Here is a 26,417-nt window from a genome sequence, read left to right as displayed (position 1 = left end):
CTCAGAGAGACCCCTCAGAGACCCCTCAGAGAGACCCCTCAGAGACCCCTCAGAGAGACCCCTCAGAGGCCCCTCAGAGACCCCTCAGAGAGACCCCTCAGAGAGACCCCTCAGAGACCCCTCAGAGAGACCCCTCAGAGACCCCTCAGAGACCCCTCAGAGACCCCTCAGAGACCCCTCAGAGACCCCTCAGAGACCCCTCAGAGACCCCTCAGAGAGACCCCTCAGAGAGACCCCTCAGAGACCCCTCAGAGACCCCTCAGAGACCCCTCAGAGACCCCTCAGAGACCCCTCAGAGACCCCTCAGAGACCCCTCAGAGACCCCTCAGAGACCCCTCAGAGAGACCCCTCAGAGACCCCTCAGAGACCCCTCAGAGACCCCTCAGAGACCCCTCAGAGACCCCTCAGAGAGACCCCTCAGAGAGACCCCTCAGAGACCCCTCAGAGAGACCCCTCAGAGAGACCCCTCAGAGAGACCCCTCAGAGAGACCCCTCAGAGAGACCCCTCAGAGACCCCTCAGAGAGACCCCTCAGAGAGACCCCTCAGAGACCCCTCAGAGACCCCTCAGAGAGACCCCTCAGAGACCCCTCAGAGAGACCCCTCAGAGACCCCTCAGAGAGACCCCTCAGAGAGACCCCTCAGAGAGACCCCTCAGAGAGACCCCTCAGAGAGACCCCTCAGAGACCCCTCAGAGAGACCCCTCAGAGAGACCCCTCAGAGACCCCTCAGAGACCCCTCAGAGAGACCCCTCAGAGACCCCTCAGAGACCCCTCAGAGACCCCTCAGAGACCCCTCATGCGGAGCCTCCACTGAAATCGAATCAAAGTTTGTTTTCAGCGAGTCTCCTCTGGTCTCAGAGACGTCTCTGAGACCAGAGGAGACTCGCCTGTTCTTTGAGCCGGCGCTGCTGGATCAGTGGAGTCGTGACCTCAGTGGTTACTGCTCGGAGCAGGAGGAGCTGAAACCTGAGCCTGAGGTCGATCTCAGACGCTGAGTTCGGAGCATTAGAGATAATGGAGTCTCTGACGGACCAGACGGAAAATCCAAACTGATCTTTAGCATCAGTGACGAGAAGCTGCAGAGTCTGGACACGTCAACGCCATCGTGAGGCCACAATTTATCTGTAACATTAGACGCGTTTCATCACAAGCTCCTCCTTTAATAAGATTCTTTCATAAATGAAGTTCATCCCTTTATCAGAACTTTAAACCCAAACATATCAGAAACACACAAAGCTTTATCGGTTTAATCTGAGCCGCTCCTGAGCTGAAACGCAACAGTGACGTTTGGGTTTTGTAGGTCTTAGCTTTCAAATGAGGCGCTGCCGTCTGCACCTGGACCGTCTGTCCCGCCTGTGATGGCGTCTGACTCTGACGTTGTGTTTCAGAGCTACCTGCCCACTCAGCAGGACATCCTGTTGGCGCGGAAACCCACCAAAGGCATCCACGAGTACGACTTCGAGATCAAGAACGTGCCCTTCAAGATGGTGGACGTGGGGGGTCAGAGGTCGGAGCGGCGGCGCTGGTTCGAGTGCTTCGACAGCGTCACCTCCATCCTGTTCCTGGTGTCGTCGTCCGAGTACGACCAGGTGAGGACGAGGGGGTCACAGCTAGTGTTAGCATGTAGCATGTAGCATGAGATCTGTTATGTAGCCATTTATTTAATAAGTATGTTTGTTTGTTTGTTTTAAATATTGTCGTCTTAAGGCGAGACACTGCAGGTGAACAGGGGAAAAAATAATAAATGTAGAGATGTCAATTTGAAACTTTTGCTGAACATCACAGATATAAATATGAGAAACAAAAGTGTTGCACTTTTTCTGTCATTTTATGTTTTCACATAAAAATAAGGCATCTTGAGCATTAAAATGGCCAAAATTGCCTATATTTTGGGCAACGAAATCAAAATAATGAATTGAGCCAGATTAAATGGTTTTATTTTATTGACATATTAGTAACTAAGATTTTTTCAGAGGGGATTTTGGATATTTTGTTAGAAAAAATCTGTAAAAACTCAAATTCCGCCTGTTTTTTTGGATTCAAAGTTGAATAAATCAGGCTAGGAATTAGATATTAAAAAATCCCTCTGAAAAAACCTTCTAAACCTTGTTGTGTCTCAGCCTGTAAAGTTTGGAGTCTGTGGGAGCTTCTATAAGGGCTCAGGCTCTGCCCGAGTGCGGCTTCTCTCATTCAGAGAAAACCAGCCCTGAAGTTTTGTAGCGAGTGCGCATGCTCGGCCCGTTCTTCCACTTTTCCGCTCCAGCGTCTCGTAGGAGGAAAAACACCATATTTGGGTGAAAGCGTCATCACGGGGCCCCTTAGCAGGACACGTGGATGTCAAATCTGTCAATATTTATGAATGAAAACCCGCGGGAAAGACGGCCTTTCTACTTCCGGGTCGCCCCCACCTCGCAGACAAAACATCATCAAATAAACATCATCATTTTTATATCTGACATGAAAACTAAGATGTAAAGGGAGGAAAACAGATACAAATCTCAACTTCCACCACGTGAAACATCAATACTTTCACCTAAAGTGTCTCGCCTTAAAGGGACAGGCCACCCTTTCTTGTTTAGGGCCCTTTTCCCCAAAATGCTCTACATGTGTTTATTTGGGTTTAACTCGGCCTCTACAAGGGGCACATGACTAATGGTACCAAAATAAACTTTATCCTTGGGACTTTTTGTTACAGTGAAAAATAATTAAAAAAAAAAAGACAATTAGTTTGAAACAGAAAAATCAAAATTCCGCCTGAATGAAAAACACATATTTGCTAAAAATGCAGAACAGAAATGGAAATAATCAATATAACATGTGCTCCTTGTGTCAACAAAACACCAGCAGGTCAAAACACTAAAGTTATACCTGCTTTATAACAAAAAGTCCAGGCGGAATCTAACTTGTTTTTTTAAATTTTTTGCAGAAAATAAGTATTTTAGTCATAGGGACATATCGGGTCACAACATTGTATTCTCTGTCTAAAAATGAACACAATTTTTTTTCAAAAACGTGACACAATAGCATTTATTTGTCACTAACCAAAATATGTACAACGAATTATGACGAATTGACTGTTTGAGGATCTGTTGATTTGAACTTGGAGAGGATGAATGTGTTGCTGAGAGTCCAGGTGAAACATATGACTGACAGTATTTGTATGTGGAAGTTATGGCCCCGGAGGTGCAGACACAAGGGGGCGGAGCCAAATATGGCTCTTTAGAGCAGTGTTTTTTAACCTTTGTTGAGCCGAGGCACATTTTCTTCATTGAAATAATCACGAGGCGCCACCAGCACAAAATGTTCTCATCAAAGTGTCTTGACCAGGAACGCCGTATAGTCTCACTCGCCACAAAGACTCAATGCATCAATAATGCTCCAGTCTCAAAGAAATTAACTGCCTGATATGGAAGAGTATAATATGGTTACTCTGCCCATCACTAGACGGCACAGACACTCGAAAACAGTACATTATTTGTGGATAATAATGCTTGTTACAAAAAAAAAAAAAAAAACAACTCTGTGAGATTGGATAATTTCCCAAGGCACAGCAGACAAAATCTCACGGCACAGTGGTTGAAAAACACTGCTTTAGAGGTTAAGGGGTTAAATCTCTCTCTCTCTCTGGTCTCTCTCTGGTCTCTGGTCTCTCTCTCTCTCTGGTCTCTCTCTGGTCTCTGGTCTCTCTCTGGTCTCTGGTCTCTCTCTCTCTCTGGTCTCTCTCTGGTCTCTCTCTTGTCTCTCTCTCTCTCTCTCTGGTCTCTTGGTCTTGTAGAAGGTCAGAGGTCATGTCCTGACCCTCCTCCCTCTGGTCTCTGGTCTCCTGGTCTGGTAGAAGGTTCTGACCCTCCTCCCTCTGGTCTCTGGTCTCTCTCTCTCTCTGGTCTCTGGTCTCCTGGTCTGGTAGAAGGTCAGAGGTCATGTCCTGACCCTCCTCTCTCTGGTCTCTCTCTGGTCTCTCTCTGGTCTCTCTCTGGTCTCTCTGGTCTCCCTCTGGTCTCTCTGGTCTCCTGGTCTGGTAGAAGGTCAGAGGTCATGTCCTGACCCTCCTCCCTCTGGTCTCTCTGGTCTCTCTGGTCTCTCTCTCCCTCTGGTCTCTCTGGTCTCTGGTCTCCTGGTCTGGTAGAAGGTCCTGACCCTCCTCTCTCTCTCTGGTCTCTCTCTGGTCTCTCTCTGGTCTCTCTCTGGTCTCCTGGTCTTGTAGAAGGTTCTGACCCACCTCTCTGGTCTCTCTCTCTGGTCTCTCTCTGGTCTGGTAGAAGGTCAGAGGTCATGTCCTGACCTCTCTCTCTCTCTCTCTGGTCTCTCTGGTCTCTGGTCTCCTGGTCTGAAGGTCAGAGGTCATGTCCTGACCCTCCTCCCTCTGGTCTCTCTGGTCTCCTGGTCTCTCTCTCTCTCTCTCTCTCTGGTCTCTCTGGTCTCTGGTCTCTCTCTCTCTCTCTCTCTCTGGTCTCTGGTCTCTGGTCTCTCTCTCTCTGGTCTCTCTGGTCTCCTGGTCTCTCTCTCTGGTCTCTCTGGTCTCCTGGTCTGAAGGTCAGAGGTCATGTTCTGACCCTCCTCCCTCTGGTCTCTCTGGTCTCTGGTCTCTCTCTCTCTCCCTCTGGTCTCTGGTCTCCTGGTCTGGTAGAAGGTCCTGACCCTCCTCCCTCTGGTCTCTCTGGTCTCTCTGGTCTCTCTGGTCTCTGGTCTCCTGGTCTGGTAGAAGGTCAGAGGTCATGTCCTGACCCTCCTCCCTCTGGCTCCGCAGGTGCTGATGGAGGAGGGTCAGAGGTCATGTCCTGATCCTTCTCCCTCTGGTCTCTCTCTGGTCTCTCTCTCTCTCTCTCTGGTCTCTCTCTGGTCTGGTAGAAGGTCAGAGGTCATGTCCTGACCCTCCTCCCTCTGGTCTCTGGTCTCTGGTCTCTCTCTGGTCTCTCTCTCTCTCTGGTCTGGTAGAAGGTCAGAGGTCATGTTCTGACCCTCCTCCCTCTGGTCTCTCTCTCTCTCTGGTCTCTGGTCTCCTGGTCTGGTAGAAGGTTCTGACCCTCCTCCCTCTGGTCTCTCTCTCTCTGGTCTCTGGTTTCCTGGTCTCGTAGAAGGTTCTGACCCTCCTCCCTCTGGTCTCTCTCTGGTCTCCTGGTCTGGTAGAAGGTTCTGACCCTCCTCCCTCTGGTCTCTCTCTGGTCTCCTGGTCTGGTAGAAGGTCCTGACCCTCCTCCCTCTGGTCTCTCTCTGGTCTCCCTGGTCTCTCCCTCTGGTCTCCTGGTCTGGTAGAAGGTTCTGACCCTCCTCCCTCTGGTCTCTCTCTGGTCTCCCTGGTCTCTCCCTCTGGTCTCCTGGTCTGGTAGAAGGTTCTGACCCTCCTCCCTCTGGTCTCTCTCTGGTCTCTCTCCCTCTGGTCTCTCTCTCTGGTCTCCTGGTCTGGTAGAAGGTTCTGACCCTCCTCCCTCTGGTCTCTCTCTGGTCTCTCTCTCTCTGGTCTCTCTCTGGTCTCCTGGTCTGGTAGAAGGTTCTGACCCTCCTCCCTCTGGCTCCGCAGGTGCTGATGGAGGAGGGTCAGAGGTCATGTCCTGATCCTTCTCCCTCTGGTCTCTCTCTTGTCTCTCTCTGGTCTCTGGTCTCCTGGTCTGGTAGAAGGTCCTGACCCTCCTCCCTCTGGTCTCTGGTCTCCTGGTCTGGTAGAAGGCTCTGACCCTCCTCCCTCTGGCTCCGCAGGTGCTGATGGAGGACCGGCAGACGAACCGGCTCCGCGAGTCGCTGAACATCTTCGAGACGATCGTGAACAACCGCGTCTTCGTCAACGTGTCCATCATCCTCTTCCTCAACAAGACGGACCTGCTGGAGGAGAAGGTGAAGCTGGTGGCGCTGAAGGACTACTTCCCCGAGTACAGCGGGCCGGAGCACAGCCTGGCCGACGTGCAGGCCTTCATGGTGGACTGTTTCCGCGCCAAACGCCGGGACGCCACCCAGAAGCCGCTGTACCACCACTTCACCACCGCCATCAACACGGAGAACATCCGGCTGGTCTTCAGAGACGTCAAGGACACCATTCTGCACGACAATCTCAAGCAACTCATGCTGCAATGACGGGGCTCGGCCTCAGGGGGGCGGCGGAGGAGGAGGAGGAGGAGGAGGAGACTCGCGGGTCCGGGGGGCGGGGCTTAGGACGAGAGACGCCCAGTTTCACTTTCAAAAAAACGCTTCAAACTTCAGGACTTCAGACGCATCTGGGAGAGACAGAAGGTCCAGGTTTATCTCCAGACCTGAGCTTCTTCTGCTCCAGAGGCTCCTCTTTTGTTAAGGACATGAACCTCAGCTAAAACTCAACCTACCCAACCCAGACCTGAGCTTCTCCTGCTCCAGAGGCTCCTGTTTTGTAGAATAAGGACATTTTCCTCCTCGCCCAAACCTCACCTAAAACTCAACCTTACCTCAAACCCTACCTAGAACTCAACCCTACCTAGAACTCAACCCTACCTAGAACTCAACCCTACCTAGAACTCAACCCTACCTAGAACTCAACCCTACCTAGAACTCAACCCTACCTAGAACTCAACCCTACCTAGAACTCAACCTAAAACTCAACCTAAAACTCAACCTTACCTAGAACTCAACCCTACCTAGAACTCAACCCTACCTAGAACTCAAACCTACCTAAAACTCAACCTAAAACTCAACCCTACCTAGAACTCAACCCTACCTAGAACTCAACCCTACCTAAAACTCAACTTTACCTAAAACTCCGCCTCCAATCCAAAACAACTGAACGATCCTTCAGGGCTGAGACGATACTTTTGTCACGATACGATACTTTATCCCGATGCACGATTTAACCCTCACAACCGTTAGCATTAGCACGATGCTAACATGTAGCTTCCTGTTAGCATCTCTGTTATTCATGTATTTATGGGCAGTTGATCCACTTCCTCCCCAGGTCTTTATTTAGTACAAACTTTATTCATTTGTTAAAGAAGTTTTTCAATAAGTAGAGACATTTTACGGTTTATTTATATTTAACGATATTTACTCGGGCTGGGACGAAGTATCGCGATACTTTCAATACTTGTGTCTGGAGGTATTTTATCCTGCACTCCTTTGTTTCCCAGTAACGGCTACACATTTAAACATATTACAAATCATAATATTTATTGTATCACCATATCGGATCGGCCCCTGAGTATCGTGATATATATCGGATCGGCCCCTGAGTATCGTGATATATATCGGATCGGCCCCTGAGTATCGTGATATATATCGGATCGGCACAGCCCTGATCGAAACTTCCCTTTACTAAACAGAACAATTATCTTACTTTTATTTTACTCACCTCCTTTAATCCTGGACTTAAAGACGACATTATTTATTTTTCTGGTTCCAGTTTGTGCCGAAACCGTTATTTCTAAACCAAACTGACGCTTTAACGGCCCTTAAAGGGACGATGCAGAGTTTTCCTCCCCTTTATGTTCCATGTCCTAATGCAGTTACGCCTAAGACCTGAGGTGGCAGCAGCGAGTAGGAAAATGAGCAACTCGCATCTAGTCCCTTTAACCTCTTAACTCCCGCCTGAACCGAGAGGATCTTTTTCCTCACGTAGTCATTTTTTTGTTGGTATTCGACTCATTTTTGTAATTTTTTTGTCGCAAATTTGACAAATAAAAAGGACGAAAAAATGACAAAAAATTGACCAAAAAGACAAAAATGTGATGCAAATTTGACAAAATAAATGACAAAAAATCTACAAAAAAAATGACAAAAATGTGACCAAATGTATCACACTTTTGTCAATTTTTTGTCAATTTCTTGTGATATTTTTGCTGCTTTTTCATCATTTTTTCACCAATTTTTTATCACATTTTTGTAATTTTTTTGTCGCAAACTTGACAAAAAAAATGACAAAAAAATGACAAAAAATGGACAAAAATGTGACAAAATGTGATACAAATTTGACAAAATAAATGACAAAAATGTGATACATTTTGTCATATTTTTGTCATTTTTTTCATCAATTTCTTGTGACATTTTTGCCACTTTTTCATACATTTTTCATCACTTTTTTGTCACATTTCCATCATCATTTTCGTCTCAGTTCTGTTGATATTTTCACAGCTTTTTTCCAGAAGCTTTTGGATTGGGATAAAGCCAAACTGGAGAAAACGTGCTCGGTTCAGGCGGGAGTTAAGAGGTTAAACACCACGTTAACAATAGAACAATACAACGTCACAAACAGAAGAACGAGGGAAACGTCCTGATCCAAAAGCAACGGGAAACTCTGGAGCAAAAAAACAATGTGAGATTTTAGTTTTTTCCGGTGATAAAAGTCGAGAAATGTCCTTTTTCTCCGAGAATCTTCCATTTAAAACCAGAATGAACCTGATTTAACACGACTCTGACACTTAAGGCCAAACTAAACAAGACTAAAAAACATGAATCTGGAAGTAAAGTCAGTTAAGTGAACATTGGAGCTGCGTTTGAAGAAGCTGAAGTCCCGCCCCCTCTCCTCCTCCTCCTCCTCCTCCTCCTCCGGCTCCGCCCCCTCCAGGAGCCGTCGGGGACAAACCTTATACTCCTAACACAGACTCTGTCCGAGGTTTAAATGTTTTTAACTCGTTTTTACTTTCTCCTCCAGCTCCTCCTGAACGCGGCGTCTTTAAAAAAAAACGTTTGTAACCACTATCCCCCCCCCCCCCCAACGCCACCGCTTCAGAGGCGACCGCCGGGTTCCAGACGTTCAGGCTCCGCTTCGGAAAGAAAAAAACACGATCATGACGACGCTTTACTGAATTCACGAGAAAATCGTTGCTTTTTTCCACCAAATGTGTCAAAACAAAACTAAAACAAGCATCAAATCTGGCTTGAATTGACTCAACAAGAAGCCACTTCCTGTTTCCCGCCTCGCCAAAATAAAAGCGCAGCTCGTCTCATTGATGAGCTCGGCAGGTACTTCACAGGAGAGTTTTGTCTGTTGATAATTGGGCAGAAAGAAAGTGGAGCTCATGAATACGGCGGTGCTTTTATTTTGGCGTGCCACTTCCTGCTCGAAACAGGAAGTTGCTGAGAGTCATACATAAACTTTCACCTGGAAACAAACAAAACAAACCTAATGATTCACGGTTTATTTTATTACCCCCGGCCTTAAAGGGATGGTTCAGGGGTTTTCACGGGTCAAAGGTCACAGGGCCTCATTTCACAGTTACCCAGAGTGTTGTTGATTTCTGGATATTTTAATTCATGCAGTCCGTATATTTGAAGAGTTTAGTGGTGCTAGGCTAGTGCTAGGCTAATGCTAGGCTAGTGCATGTCTATGGTAACTATTAGCCTGGATTAAAAAACCTCTTCAAAATCATGGGCTCCATTAGAACCTTTAAGCAGATGAGTAATCTTAATTTATTCTTTTCCTTCCATTTCTTTTATTTGTTTGAGATGAAACTTTAACCAAAATGGCGGAAAAAAACTTTCCACGTCTCTTTATTTTTTCCCCCCATTTTGAAAAATGTAAAAGAAAAATGTCCCCCGTAAGTTTCCCTTTTTTTTCTGCCAATTTCCCCAAATGTTTCTAATTTTCCCCAATTTTTTATTTTTTTTCACGTTATTTCCCTTATTTATTTTTGATTCCCCAAATTTAACCCAATTTTTTTGAATTTTTTTGAATATAAAGATTTTATATTTCTTTTCCGTACCTGCTTTCAATACTTTTATTATTTTTTCGATACTGGTAATACCATAGACATGCACTAGCCTAGCATTAGCCTAGCATTAGCCTAGCACTAGCCTAGTAGGGCTGAAACAACTAATCGATTAATCCACAACTAATCGATTACTAGCAAAAAAGACACGACAATTATGTATTTTGGATGAAAACCTACTTTGTTTTTTAAAGTTCGGGTCTGCAGTGTTTTGTACATTGAAAATTTCATAAATATCTGTCTTTGTCTCGTCCAATCAGAAAGCAGAATTAGCACAAAGAGCCTCCTACAAACGTCTACTTTAAGTTTACTCCATCCACGTGTCCTCAAGCGCCGCCACTTTAGCTTTATGTGGTCAAAAAATAGAAAAAAATACAATTTCAATGCACCTTTCACAGCCCTATAGCCTAGCATTAGCTTAGCACTAGCCTAGTAGGGCTGAAACAACTAATCGATTAATCCACAACTAATCGATTACTAAAAAAGTTGTCAACTATTCCAATAATCGATTAATCGTTTTCTAGTGAACACAAACTAAAATTGAGCAAAAAAGACACGACAATTCTGTATTTTGGATGAAAACCTGCTTTGTTTTTAAAGTTCGGGTCTGCGGTGTTTTGTACATCGACAAAAATGGACAAAAATTTGACTAAAAAGTGAGAAAAATTTGACGAAAAAATTAGAAAAATTGAGAAAAAATTGAGACAAAATTGAGACAAAATGGACGAAAAAATTGAGAAAAAATTGACGAAAAAATTCGAAAAAATTTACGAAAAAGTGACAAAAAATTGACAAAAATTTGACTAAACAATTAGAAAAATTGAAGAAAAAATGGACAAAAATTGGACAAAAAAGCAGAATTAGCACAAAGAACCTCCTACAAACATTTACTTTAAGTTTACTCCATCCACATGTCCTCAAGCGGCGCCACTTTAGCGTCATGTGGTCAAAAAATAGAAAAAAATACAATTTCCAGGCACCTTTCACAGCCCTATAGCCTAGCATTAGCTTAGCATTAGCCTAGCATCTCTAAACTCTTCAAATACAAGGACTGCATGGATTAAAACGAAAAAAAATCTCCATAAATCAACAACACTCTGGGTAAGTACTGAGGCCTCATGTCAAAACTCGTGAACCATCCCTTTAATCTCCTTAATTGAGCCGTTTGTTTCCTGGAAAACCCGGCGGTCGCCTCTGAATCCGCTCTCGTCGTCTCCTTTTACTTCTCAGGGTTGACTCCACTCCGTAACGTGTTTTTTTTTTTTTCTCCGCGGCTCCTGAAGCTTCGCCGTTTTCCCACTTCCTGATTCTTTTTTATTTTTTTTTAGCGCCTTTTTAAAGGGACACTCCCAGCTCTGTTTGCCTTAATAATGAATGTTTATAGATGTACAGATTGTAGATTGAGAAATTACTGTATTCGGCAGTTCTGAAGCCGCGTTTTACACCGAGCGTTACGGCGTTTTCAGGTCCCGGGGGCCGCGGTCCCTTCACAATAAAAGCCTCTGACTCAAAGTGGAAGAATTTGTCCTGGTTTGGAACGAGTCAAAGAGAAAATGAACCGTTTTTTCTTGTTTTAACCTCTTAACTCACACCTGAACCGAGCGCATTTTCTCCAGCTTTACCCCAATCCAAAAGCTTCTGGGAAAAAGGTGAAAATGGCGACAAAACTGAGACGAAAACAAGGATGAAAATGTGACAAAACTGAGAAAAAATTGACGAAGAAGTGCCAGAAAATGGACAAAAAAAACGACAAAAATGGACAAAAATTTGACAAAAAAGTGAGAAAAATTTGATGAAAAAATTAGAAAAATTGAGAAAGAATTGAGACAAAATTGAGAAAAAATGTAAAAAAAATTGATGAAAAAGTGACAATAAATGGACAAAAATTGGACAAAAATTGAGAAAAATTGGACGAAAAAATTTGAAAAAAATGAGAAAAAAAATTGAGGAATTTTACGAAAAAGTGACAAAAATGGACAAAAATTTGACTAAAAAATTAGAAAAATTGAGAAAAAATTTAGACAAAAAGGACGAAAAAATGGAGAAAAAATTTACACAAAATTGACGAAAAAGTGACAAAAAATTGACAAAAATTGGACAAAAAAGTGAGAAAAAACTGACGAAAAAATTAGAAAAAAATGACGAAAAAGTGATAAGAATTTGACCAAAACAATCGAAAAATTTGACGAAAAAGTGACAAAAAAGTCCCGAAAATTTGACAAAAACGAGTCGACTGCCCGACAAAAAAAGTGATGAAAAAAAATCTGACGTGAGGAAAAAGATCAATTTAGTTTTGTAGATCTTAGCTTTCAAATGAGGCGTTACACTGGCATACAGGATTTGGGTAAAGCTGAACTGGAGAAAACGCTCTCGGTTCAGGCGGGAGTTAAGAGGTTAAAGGAAGACGAGCTTTACGTTTTCAGGTTTGGTCGATGTGTATTTGAGGATATCGGGCCGATCTGACGCCGATCTAAGGCCGATATCTGTGTGAAAGTGACGGCGACTGAAACGGGACTTTGAATCGACATTTATCTGCACCATTTGTTGATTTTCTGCACCCGGCGCATCGTCCCCGTTGCCGTGACGCCCGGTCCCCGTTACCGTGACGCCCGGTCCCCGTTACCGTGACGCCCGGTCCCCGTTACCGTGACGCCACCGTGACGCTCGGTGTAAACGAAGCCGCTGCCGACGCCGTTTCCTCGTAACGAAACTGTCTTCCACTGTATCCGTCTGACGTTTTAACCACTGTCTGTGTGACCGAACACGGCGTTTTAAAGAGTGGGCGGAGCTAAGGGCGGGTTTAACTTATTTCACGGAGAAGCTTTGGCTCCAAACTAGAAACAGACGAGGTTTCTGTCAAACACAGCCGCCGCCGCCTCGACTCCAGGGCTGCCCCTTCACAATAAAACCTCCCGTTGTGAACTCTGGCCTGTCATTTCAAAGTAAAAGCCTGTCCTTGAAGCTAGAACTGTTCTTTCAGAATTAAACGTGATTAAGCCTCTTCCTCCAAGGCCAGTCCCTTCAGAATAAGAGCCTCCTCCTTGAACCCCGGGCAGTCCCTTCAGAATAAGAGCCTCCTCCTTGAACCCCGGGCTGTCCCTTCAGAATAAGAGCCTCCTCCTTGAACCCCGGGCTGTCCCTTCAGAGTAAGAGCCTCCTCCTTGAACCCCGGGCTGTCCCTTCAGAATAAGAGCCTCCTCCTTGAACCCCGGGCTGTCCCTTCAGAGTAAAAGCCTCCTCCTTGAACCCCAGGCTGTCCCTTCAGAGTAAGAGCCTCCTCCTTGAACCCGGGCTGTCCCTTCAGAGTAAGAGCCTCCTCCTTGAACCCCGGGCTGTCCCTTCAGAGTAAAAGCCTCCTCCTTGAACCCCGGGCTGTCCCTTCAGAATAAGAGCCTCCTCCTTGAACCCCGGGCTGTCCCTTCAGAATAAGAGCCTCCTCCTTGAACCCCAGGCTGTCCCTTCAGAGTAAAAGCCTCCTCCTTGAACCCCAGGCTGTCCCTTCAGAGTAAGAGCCTCCTCCTTGAACCCCGGGCTGTCCCTTCAGAGTAAGAGCCTCCTCCTTGAACCCCGGGCTGTCCCTTCAGAATAAAAGCCTCCTCCTTGACCCCCGGGCTGTCCCTTCAGAGTAAAAGCTCCTCTTGTACATACCGACCTGTTGTAAATACCCGCCGTGTCATCGTTTGTGTAAATGGTTGTAGAAATGGCATTTTATTTCTTTGCTCGAATCATCTGTTTGTTTTTTTTTCCCCCGAATGAAAATAATCGTCGTTGTAGATTTATTTTGTAATTTTGTTTTCCGAACACTCTTATTTTGAAATCCATTCCTGTGTCAAACTCATGCCACTGTAACCTATCAATAAACTCACTTTTCTAATGAGCCCGGCCTCCAGTTCAGCTCGGTCACATGATCAGGTCCTCGAATACAAGTACTTTAGGTCCTCAAATACTGTACTCGAGTACAAGTACTTTAGATCCTCAAATACTGTCGAGTACAGCTGTGGAGTAAAAGTACTTTAGATTAGATTGGATTAGGGGCAGACGTAAGTTTTTACTTCTTTCTGCTCCTTTTCATTCATGCTAAAAACTGTTGAAGATTTATTTAGTTTATTTATGTATTAAAACAAAAAATACTTCTATCCTGCAAATACCATAAAGTACATGTTTTAATATTCAGAGATGACCCTGAGTACTTCAGTAAAAGTACATGTTTTAATATTCAGAGATGACCCTGAGTACTTCAGTAAAAGTACATGTTTTAATATACAGAGATGACCCTGAGTACTTCAGTAAAAGTACGTTAATATACAGAGATGACCCTGAGTACTTCAGTAAAAGTACATGTTAATATACAGAGATGACCCTGAGTACTTCAGTAAAAGTACATGTTTTAATATTCAGAGATGACCCTGAGTACTTCAGTAAAAGTACATGTTTTAATATACAGAGATGACCCTGAGTACTTCAGTAAAAGTACATGTTTTAATATACAGAGATGACCCCGAGTACTTCAGTAAAAGTACATGTTTTAATATTCAGAGATGACCCTGAGTACTTCAGTAAAAGTACATGTTTTAATATTCAGAGATGACCCCGAGTACTTCAGTAAAAGTACATGTTAATATACAGAGATGACCCTGAGTACTTCAGTAAAAGTACATGTTTTAATATACAGAGATGACCCCGAGTACTTCAGTAAAAGTACATGTTTTAATATACAGAGATGACCCTGAGTACTTCAGTAAAAGTACATGTTAATATACAGAGATGACCCCGAGTACTTCAGTAAAAGTACATGTTTTAATATACAGAGATGACCCTGAGTACTTCAGTAAAAGTACATGTTAATATACAGAGATGACCCCGAGTACTTCAGTAAAAGTACATGTTTTAATATTCAGAGATGACCCTGAGTACTTCAGTAAAAGTACATGTTTTAATATACAGAGATGACCCCGAGTACTTCAGTAAAAGTACATGTTTTAATATTCAGAGATGACCCTGAGTACTTCAGTAAAAGTACATGTTTTAATATACAGAGATGACCCTGAGTACTTCAGTAAAAGTACATGTTAATATACAGAGATGACCCTGAGTACTTCAGTAAAAGTACATGTTAATATACAGAGATGACCCTGAGTACTTCAGTAAAAGTACATGTTAATATACAGAGATGACCCTGAGTACTTCAGTAAAAGTACATGTTAATATACAGAGATGACCCTGAGTACTTCAGTAAAAGTACATGTTTTAATATACAGAGATGACCCTGAGTACTTCAGTAAAAGTACATGTTAATATACAGAGATGACCCTGAGTACTTCAGTAAAAGTACATGTTTTAATATTCAGAGATGACCCTGAGTACTTCAGTAAAAGTACATGTGTTAATATACAGAGATGACCCCGAGTACTTCAGTAAAAGTACATGTTAATATTCAGAGATGACCCCGAGTACTTCAGTAAAAGTACATGTTTTAATATTCAGAGATGACCCTGAGTACTTCAGTAAAAGTACATGTTTTAATATACAGAGATGACCCTGAGTACTTCAGTAAAAGTACATGTTAATATACAGAGATGACCCTGAGTACTTCAGTAAAAGTACATGTTTTAATATTCAGAGATGACCCTGAGTACTTCAGTAAAAGTACATGTTTTAATATACAGAGATGACCCTGAGTACTTCAGTAAAAGTACATGTTTTAATATACAGAGATGACCCTGAGTACTTCAGTAAAAGTACATGTTTTAATATTCAGAGATGACCCTGAGTACTTCAGTAAAAGTACATGTGTTAATATACAGAGATGACCCCGAGTACTTCAGTAAAAGTACATGTTAATATTCAGAGATGACCCCGAGTACTTCAGTAAAAGTACATGTTTTAATATTCAGAGATGACCCTGAGTACTTCAGTAAAAGTACATGTTTTAATATACAGAGATGACCCTGAGTACTTCAGTAAAAGTACATGTTAATATACAGAGATGACCCTGAGTACTTCAGTAAAAGTACATGTTTTAATATTCAGAGATGACCCTGAGTACTTCAGTAAAAGTACATGTTTTAATATACAGAGATGACCCTGAGTACTTCAGTAAAAGTACATGTTTTAATATACAGAGATGACCCCGAGTACTTCAGTGAAAGTACATGTTTTAATATTCAGAGATGACCCTGAGTACTTCAGTAAAAGTACATGTTTTAATATTCAGAGATGACCCTGAGTACTTTAGTAAAAGTACATGTTTTAATATACAGAGATGACCCTAGTACTTCAGTAAAAGTACATGTTTTAATATACAGAGATGACCCTGAGTACTTCAGTAAAAGTACATGTTTTAATATACAGAGATGACCCTAGTACTTCAGTGAAAGTACATGTTTTAATATACAGAGATGACCCTGAGTACTTCAGTAAAAGTACATGTTTTAATATTCAGAGATGACCCTGAGTACTTTAGTAAAAGTACATGTTTTAATATACAGAGATGACCCTAGTACTTCAGTAAAAGTACATGTTTTAATATTCAGAGATGACCCTGAGTACTTCAGTGAAAGTACATGTTTTAATATTCAGAGATGACCCTGAGTACTTCAGTAAAAGTACATGTTTTAATATTCAGAGATGACCCTGAGTACTTCAGTAAAAGTACATGTTTTAATATTCAGAGATGACCCTGAGTACTTCAGTAAAAGTACATGTTTTAATATACAGAGATGACCCTGAGTACTTCAGTAAAAGTACATGTTTTAATATTCAGAGATGACCCCGAGTACTTCAGTAAAAGTACATGTTTTAATATACAGAGATGACCCTGAGTACTTCAGTAAAAGTACATGTTAATATACAGAGATGACCCTGAGTACTTCAGTAAAAGTACATGTTTTAATATTCAGAGATGACCCTGAGTACTTCAGTAAAAGTACATGTTAATATTCAGAGATGACCCTGAGTACTTCAGTAAAAGTACATGTTTTAATATTCAGAGATGACCCTGAGTACTTCAGTAAAAGTACATGTTTTAATATACAGAGATGACCCTGAGTACTTCAGTAAAAGTACATGTTTTAATATTCAGAGATGACCCTGAGTACTTCAGTAAAAGTACATGTTTTAATATTCAGAGATGACCCTGAGTACTTCAGTAAAAGTACATGTTAATATTCAGAGATGACCCTGAGTACTTCAGTAAAAGTACATGTTTTAATATTCAGAGATGACCCTGAGTACTTCAGTAAAAGTACATGTTTTAATATTCAGAGATGACCCTGAGTACTTCAGTAAAAGTACATGTTTTAATATACAGAGATGACCCTGAGTACTTCAGTAAAAGTACATGTTTTAATATACGGAGATGACCCTGAGTACTTCAGTAAAAGTACATGTTTTAATATTCAGAGATGATCCTGAGTACTTCAGGAAAAGTACATGTAGTTTTTAGTGTTTGTGGAGATGATTCGTCGTCTGAAAATAAAAGGAACCGTAGATTTTGTAACAGATCATTTATGTAAAAAACAATAGAGGCCCTAAAATGGATCCTTGAGGAACTCCATATTTTATCATTTTTTTCTTAGAATCGTAGCCGTTCAGAGAAACATATTCTTGCTTTTAAGTAATTCTGCAACAACATTGATATATCATGATGGACTCACACAGTTCATCACTGTTTAAAGCTGTAAATATAAGTATATAAATACATATGTAAGGATTAAACGAGGAGCCGAACATTAGACGCTTTTAACGCACGACACGGAGTCAAGAAAACCACGACGAGTCCAGACAAATATGCTTCAATGCAGGATCATTTTATGTTCGCCTGAAAATGATGAATAGCCTTAAAGGAACAGGCCACCGTTTTTACATACTGAGATATGTTCTTACCTCACTTTAGCCGAGTTAATATATCCCCGTCTGGTCTTTGTCCGTGTACTATATTGTGAGGCGTAATGATACAGGAGCACAGCGTCCGCACAGTAACTCCTAAAGGTTATTGACGGAAGTGAGCGGGGGAAGTCTTCAGGAGTTACTGTGCGGACGTTTTGCTCCTCGTATCATTACGCCTCACAATATAGTCCCCCTTTTTATCTGCTTATAAAATCCACATGTTACATTTCTGGGTAAATATACTTCACATGAAAACACTTCACGTAGCTTTATTTAAATAGGGAACACGTGGAAGAGCTTGGTAGCTTCTATCGTGAGCTTTTTTGGAGCTATGTGACATGTGGGAGAGGCTGCGTATGTGTGAGCGCACGGACAAAGACCAGACGGGGATATATTAACTCGACTAAAGTGAGCTAAGAACATGTCTCAGTATGTAAAAACGGTGGCCTATTCCTTTAAGGTATATATAATAGGTTATAATAGAAAATAAATGAACTGCACTGTCAAACCACTAAACCACTGTTATGTGGTCAAAGAACCTAGGTCCCCCAAGATAGTTTGTACCCAGGGCCCAGAATTTGGTGCTACGCCCCTATCTATCTATCTATCTATCTATCTATCTATCTATCTATCTATCTATCTATCTATCTAGGGCTGCTCGATTATTGAAAAAATAATAATCACGATTATTTTTGACATAATTGAAATCACGATTATTCAAACGATTATTTGTTGCCTTTAAAAAAATCCATCAGAAAAGTGACAAAAATCCATAAAAAAAAGACAAAAATCCAGCAAAAAAAGACAAAAATCCAGCAAAAAAAGACAAAAATCCAGCAAAAAAATGACAAAAATCCAGCAAAAAAAGACAAAAATCCAGCAAAAAAAGTGACAAAAATCCAAAAAATAAAAATTAGAAGAAAAAAAATTGGAAAAAAAAATTAGAAATAAAAAAAACAAAAAAATTGAAAAAAACAAAACAAATTATAATAGATTTTTTGCGATTATGCTAATTTTGTAATCGTTTACTGTTGTAATCGAAATCGTAATCGAATTTCGATTAATTGCACAGCCCTATATCTATCTATCTATCTATCTATCTATATCTATATATATATATATATATATAGTTCAGTTCAACTCGTGCCGTATATGTGGAGTATTTCTTTCACATAATCTTGCGTCTCGTGTTTGTTCAGTAAATGAAAGTAAAGTGACTTCACAGGAAACTCAGGTGTGAGATCGTGTCAGATGTTACAGTGACGGGTGTGAAACACGAGTGCACAAAGCTCTCACACAAACACTTTATTAAAAACACAGACCTGTGCCCCCCCCCCCCGTGCCCCCCCCCCCCGTGTCTTTGTCCCGCTTTGACTCCTCTGTAATCGGTGCTCGGTCGATATTTAACTCTGGGATGGATTTTTGCTGCTGAATGGAAACAGCCACTGCTCCCTCTGGTGGCACAAAGGCGTCACTGCAGCTTTAACTTTAAACGTCTTTTATCTCAAACAAAACACGATTTATGGAACAAAAAACGAGGAGAAATTACAAATCTGTTTCACTAATGACTCATTTATTCAGAAACTAAACAAATCTAAAGCGTCACAGAATAAAACATTTAAACCTGGCTCTGTCCAGTCTCTGCATTTTAATTCTTACACATGAAACACATTATTTTTAAATGAAACAGAAAACGTTCCTCATATTTATGTCCGTGATCTGATTCCTCTACATTTAAAAAGATGCAAAATATCCCAAGACCGAAATGTAACTGCAGAAAGTACTTCCATATTCAAAGTAGAAAGTACAAATGTGTTTAAACAAGTGCTTTAAGCCTGAACTCCCCTCTGACGTCTGCACAGCGCCACCTGCTGTTCACAGTGAGCATTATCCGGCTTTATGGAAAGTTATGTGTTATTTATCTTTCAAACGGAGTAAAAGTAACAAGTTCTCGACACGTAAAGTCCAGCCCTGGAGGAGAAATACTTCATTACGTCCACGATGATCTGATTTTACTCGTTAGATCCTGTTTGCAGCGAGAGGAGCTTCACTGCATCAGACTCTCAGCCCCGCCTTAAAGGAACAGGCCACCGTTTTTACACACTGAGATATGTTCTTACCTGAGCTGTGACGAGTTCTTTAGGACCTGTCTGATCTTCAGTCACGTAAACACAGCGCAGACGGCGTTAGCATTTAGCCTCTCCCTCTCTCCTCTATAGCTCCAAAACAGGTCAAGATAGAAGCTACCGAGCTCTTCCACGTTTTCCCTATTTAAATATGGTTACGTGAAGTGTTCCATTACAAAGTATAATTACACACAATTAAACTATGTGGATTTTCTAAGCGGATAAAAGGGGGGACTAAATTGTAAGGTGCAGTGTTAATTTTGACAACATATTTTATTTTAGTCGAGATTTAGTCAAAAAAAACTTTTCAATTTTAGTCTAGTTTTAGTCGATTAAATTTAAGACTAATTGAGTGGACTTTGCATTGATAATATTCATTCTAATCATGTTTAATGTTGTTCCTCTGCTTCATGTTTCTGCTCCACATGAACAAAGCTCAGAGCTGATCTTTTAAACATGATCTGAGGCTCTTTCAGACGCTCAATACAAGTTTGGATGATTTTAGTCTCTCCTTTTCATTTTTATTTAGTCTTATTTTAGTCGACTAAAATATCCGGACATTTTAGTCACAGTTTTAGTCTCATGAACAACTTTTAATTTAGTTTTAGTCCAATTTTAGTCACAAAAAATATCACTTTGACTAAAATTAAGACTAAAGATTTTAGTCGACGAAATGAACACTGGTAAGGCGTAATAATACCTGGAGTAGTTCGAAATCCGCGCAGTAATATCTTCACTTTCCTTGGAAGAGCTTGGTAGCTTCTATCTTGACCTGTTTTGGAGCTATAGAGGAGAGAGGGAGAGGCTAAATGCTAACGGCGTCTGTGCTGTGTTTACGTGACTGAAGGCACGGGGGAAGATCAGACAGGTCCTAAAGAACTCGTCAAAGCTCAGGTAAGAACATATCTCAGTTAGCATTTAGCCTCTCCCTCTCTCCTCTATAGCTCCAAACCAGGTGAAGATAGAAGCTCCCAAGCTCTTCCAAGGAAAGTGAAGGTATTACTGCGCGGACGCCGAACTACTCCTGGTATTATTACGCCTTACAATATAGTTCCTTTTTACCCGCTTAGAAAATCCACATTGTTTAATTTTGTGTTTTATGGTAACACGTAACCATATTTAAATAGTGAAAACGCTTCTATCTTCACCTGGTTTGGAGCTACAGAGGAGGAGAGGCTAAATGCTAACGCCGTCTGTGTTTACGTGACTGAGGACACGCGTGAAGACCAGACAGGTCCACATGAACTCGTCTAAGGTAAGAACATGTCTCAGTATGTAAAAACACTGGCCTGTTCCTTTAAAGAAACATAAGAAAAGGTGCGTCCCTCGTCTGCAGCTTCAGTCCTGCGTGTGTTCTGTATGTTCAGTATGTTCCGTGTGTTGCGTGTGTTCCGTGTGTTCTGTATGTTCCGTGTGTTCCGTGTGTCCCGTCGTACTGATTTCGTTGCTCACGGCCTCGTATCCCACCGTCACCAGCAGCACGTCGTCGCCCCCTATCTGCCGGGCGGCGCATTGGCCCCCGTGAGCCTCGGTCTGGACGTCCTGCCTCTCCTTCTTCCTGCCTCGGCCGCCGCCCCGGGCCTTCAGCACGGGCGCCCCGTCGCCCTCCCGCCGCTGCGCGAGCGTGCGCTGGCGTTTGCGGGCGCGTCTGGGCGCGGCGTCCGGGCGCGGCTGCTCGGCGAGGTCGGCGCCCGTGGCGTTGGCGCTGCCCGACAGGATCCGGACCTGGTGCTGGATCACGGAGGAGACCATGTCCAGCACGGCGTGGACCATCCCCAGGCCCAGGCCGTGCGTCACGCTGTCGAACGCCTGGCTGTGGGCGGGGTCCTGCAGACAGCGCCGGATGTCGTCCAGGTGGTTTCTACGGCGACGGGAGAGAGGGTTAGTGTGGCAGAGAGGTTACCCTGAAGGAGGCAGTTACTGAGGCCTGAGGCTCTACAACAAACTGTACCTTTACTAATAATACTGTTACACACAGTTATACAGTTATGATAATCTCAAGTTTGTTTTTTACTTTTTAACCATGTTTTAGTTGCTTTTTTCTCTTTAATCACTTAAAAGAAAAACAAAAAAAAATCTATCGATAGCCTTACTTTAAAAAAAAATGTTTTGCCATATTTTTGTCACTTTTTTGTTATATTTTTGTCACTTTTTTGTCATATTTTTGTCACTTTTCTGCCACATTTTTGTCACTTTTTTGCCATATTTGTGTCACTTTTTTGTCATATTTTTGTCATATTTTTGCCACATTTTTATTACTTTTTGCCACATTTTTGTCACTTTTTTGTCATATTTTTGCCAAATTTTTGTCACTTTTTTGTCATATTTTTGTCACTTTTCTGCCATATTTTTGTCACTTTTTTGTCATATTTTTGCCATATTTTTGTCACTTTTTTGTCATATTTTTGTCACTTTTTTGTCATATTTTTGTCATATTTTTGTCACTTTTTCTGCCACATTTTTGTCACTTTTCTGCCATATTTTTGTCACTTTTTTGCCATATTTTTGTCACTTTTTTGCCACATTTTTGTCACTTTTTCTGCCACATTTTTGTCACTTTTTTGCCATATTTTTGTCACTTTTTTGCCACATTTTTGTCACTTTTTTGCCACATTTTTGTCACTTTTTTGCCACATTTTTGTCACTTTTTTGCCACATTTTTGTCACTTTTTTGCCACATTTTTGTCACTTTTTTGCCACATTTTTGTCACTTTTTTGCCACATTTGTCACTTTTCTGCCATATTTTTGTCACTTTTTTGCCATATTTTTGTAACTTTTTTGCCACATTTTTGTCACTTTTTTGTCATATTTTTGTCATATTTTTGTCACTTTTTTGCCATATTTTTGTCACTTTTCTGCCATATTTTTATCACTTTTTTGCCGCATTTTTGTCACTATTTTGCCACATTTTTGCCACATTTTTGGCCATATTTTTGTCACTTTTTTGCCGCATTTTTTGTCACTTTTTTGCCATATTTTTGTCACTTTTTTTTTCATATTTTTGTCACTTTTTTGCCATATTTTTGCCAATTTTTTGTCACATTTTTTATCACTTTTTGTCACATTTTTGCCAATTTTTTGTCACTTTTCTGCCATATTTTTGTCACTTTTTTGTCATATTTTTGTCACTTTTCTGCCATATTTTTGTCACTTTTTTGTCATATTTTTGTCACTTTTCTGCCATATTTTTGTCACTTTTTTGCCATATTTTTGTCACTTTTTTGCCATATTTTTGTCACTTTTCTGCCATATTTTTGTCACTTTTTTGTCACTTTTAGGCCATATTTTTGTCACTTTTCTGTCATATTTTTGTCACTTTTCTGCCATATTTTTGTCACTTTTTTGCCATATTTTTTAGTCACTTTTTTGCCATATTTTTGTCACTTTTTTGCCATATTTTTGTCACTTTTTTGCCATATTTTTGTCACTTTTTTGTCACTTTTAGGCCATATTTTTGTCACTTTTCTGTCATATTTTTGTCACTTTTCTGCCATATTTTTGTCACTTTTCTGCCATATTTTTGTCACTTTTCTGCCATATTTTTGTCACTTTTCTGCCATATTTTTGTCACTTTTCTGCCATATTTTTGTCACTTTTCTGCCATATTTTTGTCACTTTTTTGCCACATTTTTGTCACTTTTCTGCCATATTTGTGTCACTTTTTTGTCATATTTTTGTCACTTTTTTGTCATATTTTTGTCACTTTTCTGCCACATTTTTGTCACTTTTTTGCCATATTTGTGTCACTTTTTTGTCATATTTTTGTCATATTTTTGCCACATTTTTATTACTTTTTGCCACATTTTTGTCACTTTTTTGTCATATTTTTGCCAAATTTTTGTCACTTTTTTGTCATATTTTTGTCACTTTTCTGCCATATTTTTGTCACTTTTTTGTCATATTTTTGCCATATTTTTGTCACTTTTTTGTCATATTTTTGCCAAATTTTTGTCACTTTTTTGTCATATTTTTGTCACTTTTTCTGCCACATTTTTGTCACTTTTCTGCCATATTTTTGTCACTTTTTTGCCATATTTTTGTCACTTTTTTGCCACATTTTTGTCACTTTTTCTGCCACATTTTTGTCACTTTTTTGCCATATTTTTGTCACTTTTTTGCCACATTTTGTCACTTTTTTGCCACATTTTTGTCACTTTTTTGCCACATTTTTGTCACTTTTTTGCCACATTTTTGTCACTTTTTTGCCATATTTTTGTAACCTTTTTGCCACATTTTTGTCACTTTTTTGTCATATTTTTGTCATATTTTTGTCACTTTTTTGCCATATTTTTGTCACTTTTCTGCCATATTTTTATCACTTTTTTGCCGCATTTTTGTCACTATTTTGCCACATTTTTGCCACATTTTTTGCCATATTTTTGTCACTTTTTTGCCGCATTTTTTGTCACTTTTTTTTTCATATTTTTGTCACTTTTTTTTTCATATTTTTGTCACTTTTTTGCCATATTTTTGCCAATTTTTTGTCACATTTTTTATCACTTTTTGTCACATTTTTGCCAATTTTTTGTCACTTTTCTGCCATATTTTTGTCACTTTTTTGTCATATTTTTGTCACTTTTCTGCCATATTTTTGTCACTTTTTTGTCATATTTTTGTCACTTTTCTGCCATATTTTTGTCACTTTTTTGCCATATTTTTGTCACTTTTTTGCCATATTTTTGTCACTTTTCTGCCATATTTTTGTCACTTTTTTTGTCACTTTTAGGCCATATTTTTGTCACTTTTCTGTCATATTTTTGTCACTTTTCTGCCATATTTTTGTCACTTTTCTGCCATATTTGTGTCACTTTTTTGTCATATTTTTGTCACTTTTTTGTCATATTTTTGTCACTTTTCTGCCACATTTTTGTCACTTTTTTGCCATATTTGTGTCACTTTTTTGTCATATTTTTGTCATATTTTTGCCACATTTTTATTACTTTTTGCCACATTTTTGTCACTTTTTTGTCATATTTTTGCCAAATTTTTGTCACTTTTTTGTCATATTTTTGTCACTTTTCTGCCATATTTTTGTCACTTTTTTGTCATATTTTTGCCATATTTTTGTCACTTTTTTGTCATATTTTTGCCAAATTTTTGTCACTTTTTTGTCATATTTTTGTCACTTTTTCTGCCACATTTTTGTCACTTTTCTGCCATATTTTTGTCACTTTTTTGCCATATTTTTGTCACTTTTTTGCCACATTTTTGTCACTTTTTCTGCCACATTTTTGTCACTTTTTTGCCATATTTTTGTCACTTTTTTGCCACATTTTGTCACTTTTTTGCCACATTTTTGTCACTTTTTTGCCACATTTTTGTCACTTTTTTGCCACATTTTTGTCACTTTTTTGCCATATTTTTGTAACTTTTTTGCCACATTTTTGTCACTTTTTTGTCATATTTTTGTCATATTTTTGTCACTTTTTTGCCATATTTTTGTCACTTTTCTGCCATATTTTTATCACTTTTTTGCCGCATTTTTGTCACTATTTTGCCACATTTTTGCCACATTTTTTGCCATATTTTTGTCACTTTTTTGCCGCATTTTTTGTCACTTTTTTTTTCATATTTTTGTCACTTTTTTTTTCATATTTTTGTCACTTTTTTGCCATATTTTTGCCAATTTTTTGTCACATTTTTTATCACTTTTTGTCACATTTTTGCCAATTTTTTGTCACTTTTCTGCCATATTTTTGTCACTTTTTTGTCATATTTTTGTCACTTTTCTGCCATATTTTTGTCACTTTTTTGTCATATTTTTGTCACTTTTCTGCCATATTTTTGTCACTTTTTTGCCATATTTTTGTCACTTTTTTGCCATATTTTTGTCACTTTTCTGCCATATTTTTGTCACTTTTTTTGTCACTTTTAGGCCATATTTTTGTCACTTTTCTGTCATATTTTTGTCACTTTTCTGCCATATTTTTGTCACTTTTCTGCCATATTTGTGTCACTTTTTTGTCATATTTTTGTCACTTTTTTGTCATATTTTTGTCACTTTTCTGCCACATTTTTGTCACTTTTTTGCCATATTTGTGTCACTTTTTTGTCATATTTTTGTCATATTTTTGCCACATTTTTATTACTTTTTGCCACATTTTTGTCACTTTTTTGTCATATTTTTGCCAAATTTTTGTCACTTTTTTGTCATATTTTTGTCACTTTTCTGCCATATTTTTGTCACTTTTTTGTCATATTTTTGCCATATTTTTGTCACTTTTTTGTCATATTTTTGTCACTTTTTTGTCATATTTTTGTCATATTTTTGTCACTTTTTCTGCCACATTTTTGTCACTTTTCTGCCATATTTTTGTCACTTTTTTGCCATATTTTTGTCACTTTTTTGCCACATTTTTGTCACTTTTTCTGCCACATTTTTGTCACTTTTTTGCCATATTTTTGTCACTTTTTTGCCACATTTTGTCACTTTTTTGCCACATTTTTGTCACTTTTTTGCCACATTTTTGTCACTTTTTTGCCACATTTTTGTCACTTTTTTGCCACATTTTTGTCACTTTTTTGCCACATTTTTGTCACTTTTTTGCCACATTTGTCACTTTTCTGCCATATTTTTGTCACTTTTTTGCCATATTTTTGTAACTTTTTTGCCACATTTTTGTCACTTTTTTGTCATATTTTTGTCATATTTTTGTCACTTTTTTGCCATATTTTTGTCACTTTTCTGCCATATTTTTATCACTTTTTTGCCGCATTTTTGTCACTATTTTGCCACATTTT

General features: G+C 40.1%; 2 protein-coding genes and 1 long non-coding RNA gene across 3 annotated transcripts in view; 1 reads left to right on the top strand and 2 right to left on the bottom strand.

Annotated features, from left to right (window-relative positions):
* The window catches only part of LOC306978602 (guanine nucleotide-binding protein subunit alpha-13), a 29,882-nt gene extending 23,793 nt beyond the window's left edge, over positions 1 to 6,089 (top strand). Inside the window, exons 4-5 of the mRNA XM_079577243.1 lie at positions 1,389 to 1,589; positions 5,695 to 6,089. Of these exons, the coding sequence (XP_079433369.1) occupies positions 1,389 to 1,589; positions 5,695 to 6,066 (573 nt within the window). The 3' untranslated portion in view covers positions 6,067 to 6,089. The remainder of the gene's footprint in view (positions 1 to 1,388; positions 1,590 to 5,694) is intronic.
* A 6,452-nt stretch (positions 6,090 to 12,541) lies between these two features.
* LOC306979087 lies at positions 12,542 to 13,518 on the bottom strand. The gene is made up of 2 exons (XR_013793938.1): positions 13,296 to 13,518; positions 12,542 to 12,736 (listed from the first exon to the last, which is right to left on the bottom strand). It is a non-coding gene; the product is annotated as an uncharacterized lncRNA (long non-coding RNA).
* Positions 13,519 to 21,013: 7,495 nt separating this feature from the next.
* kif19 (kinesin family member 19) overlaps positions 21,014 to 26,417 on the bottom strand; it is a gene marked incomplete at its 3' end in the record, with an annotated part of 41,979 nt that continues 36,575 nt past the window's right edge. The window contains exon 13 of the mRNA XM_079577476.1: positions 21,014 to 21,502. Coding sequence (XP_079433602.1) covers positions 21,014 to 21,502 — 489 coding nt within the window. The remainder of the gene's footprint in view (positions 21,503 to 26,417) is intronic.

Source organism: Gobius niger, assembly GCF_951799975.1.
Source record: "Gobius niger genome assembly, chromosome: 19".
NCBI lineage: Eukaryota > Metazoa > Chordata > Actinopteri > Gobiiformes > Gobiidae > Gobius > Gobius niger.
The sequence above is the reverse complement of the archived record's forward strand: the minus strand, read 5'-3'. Positions and strand labels throughout refer to the sequence as shown.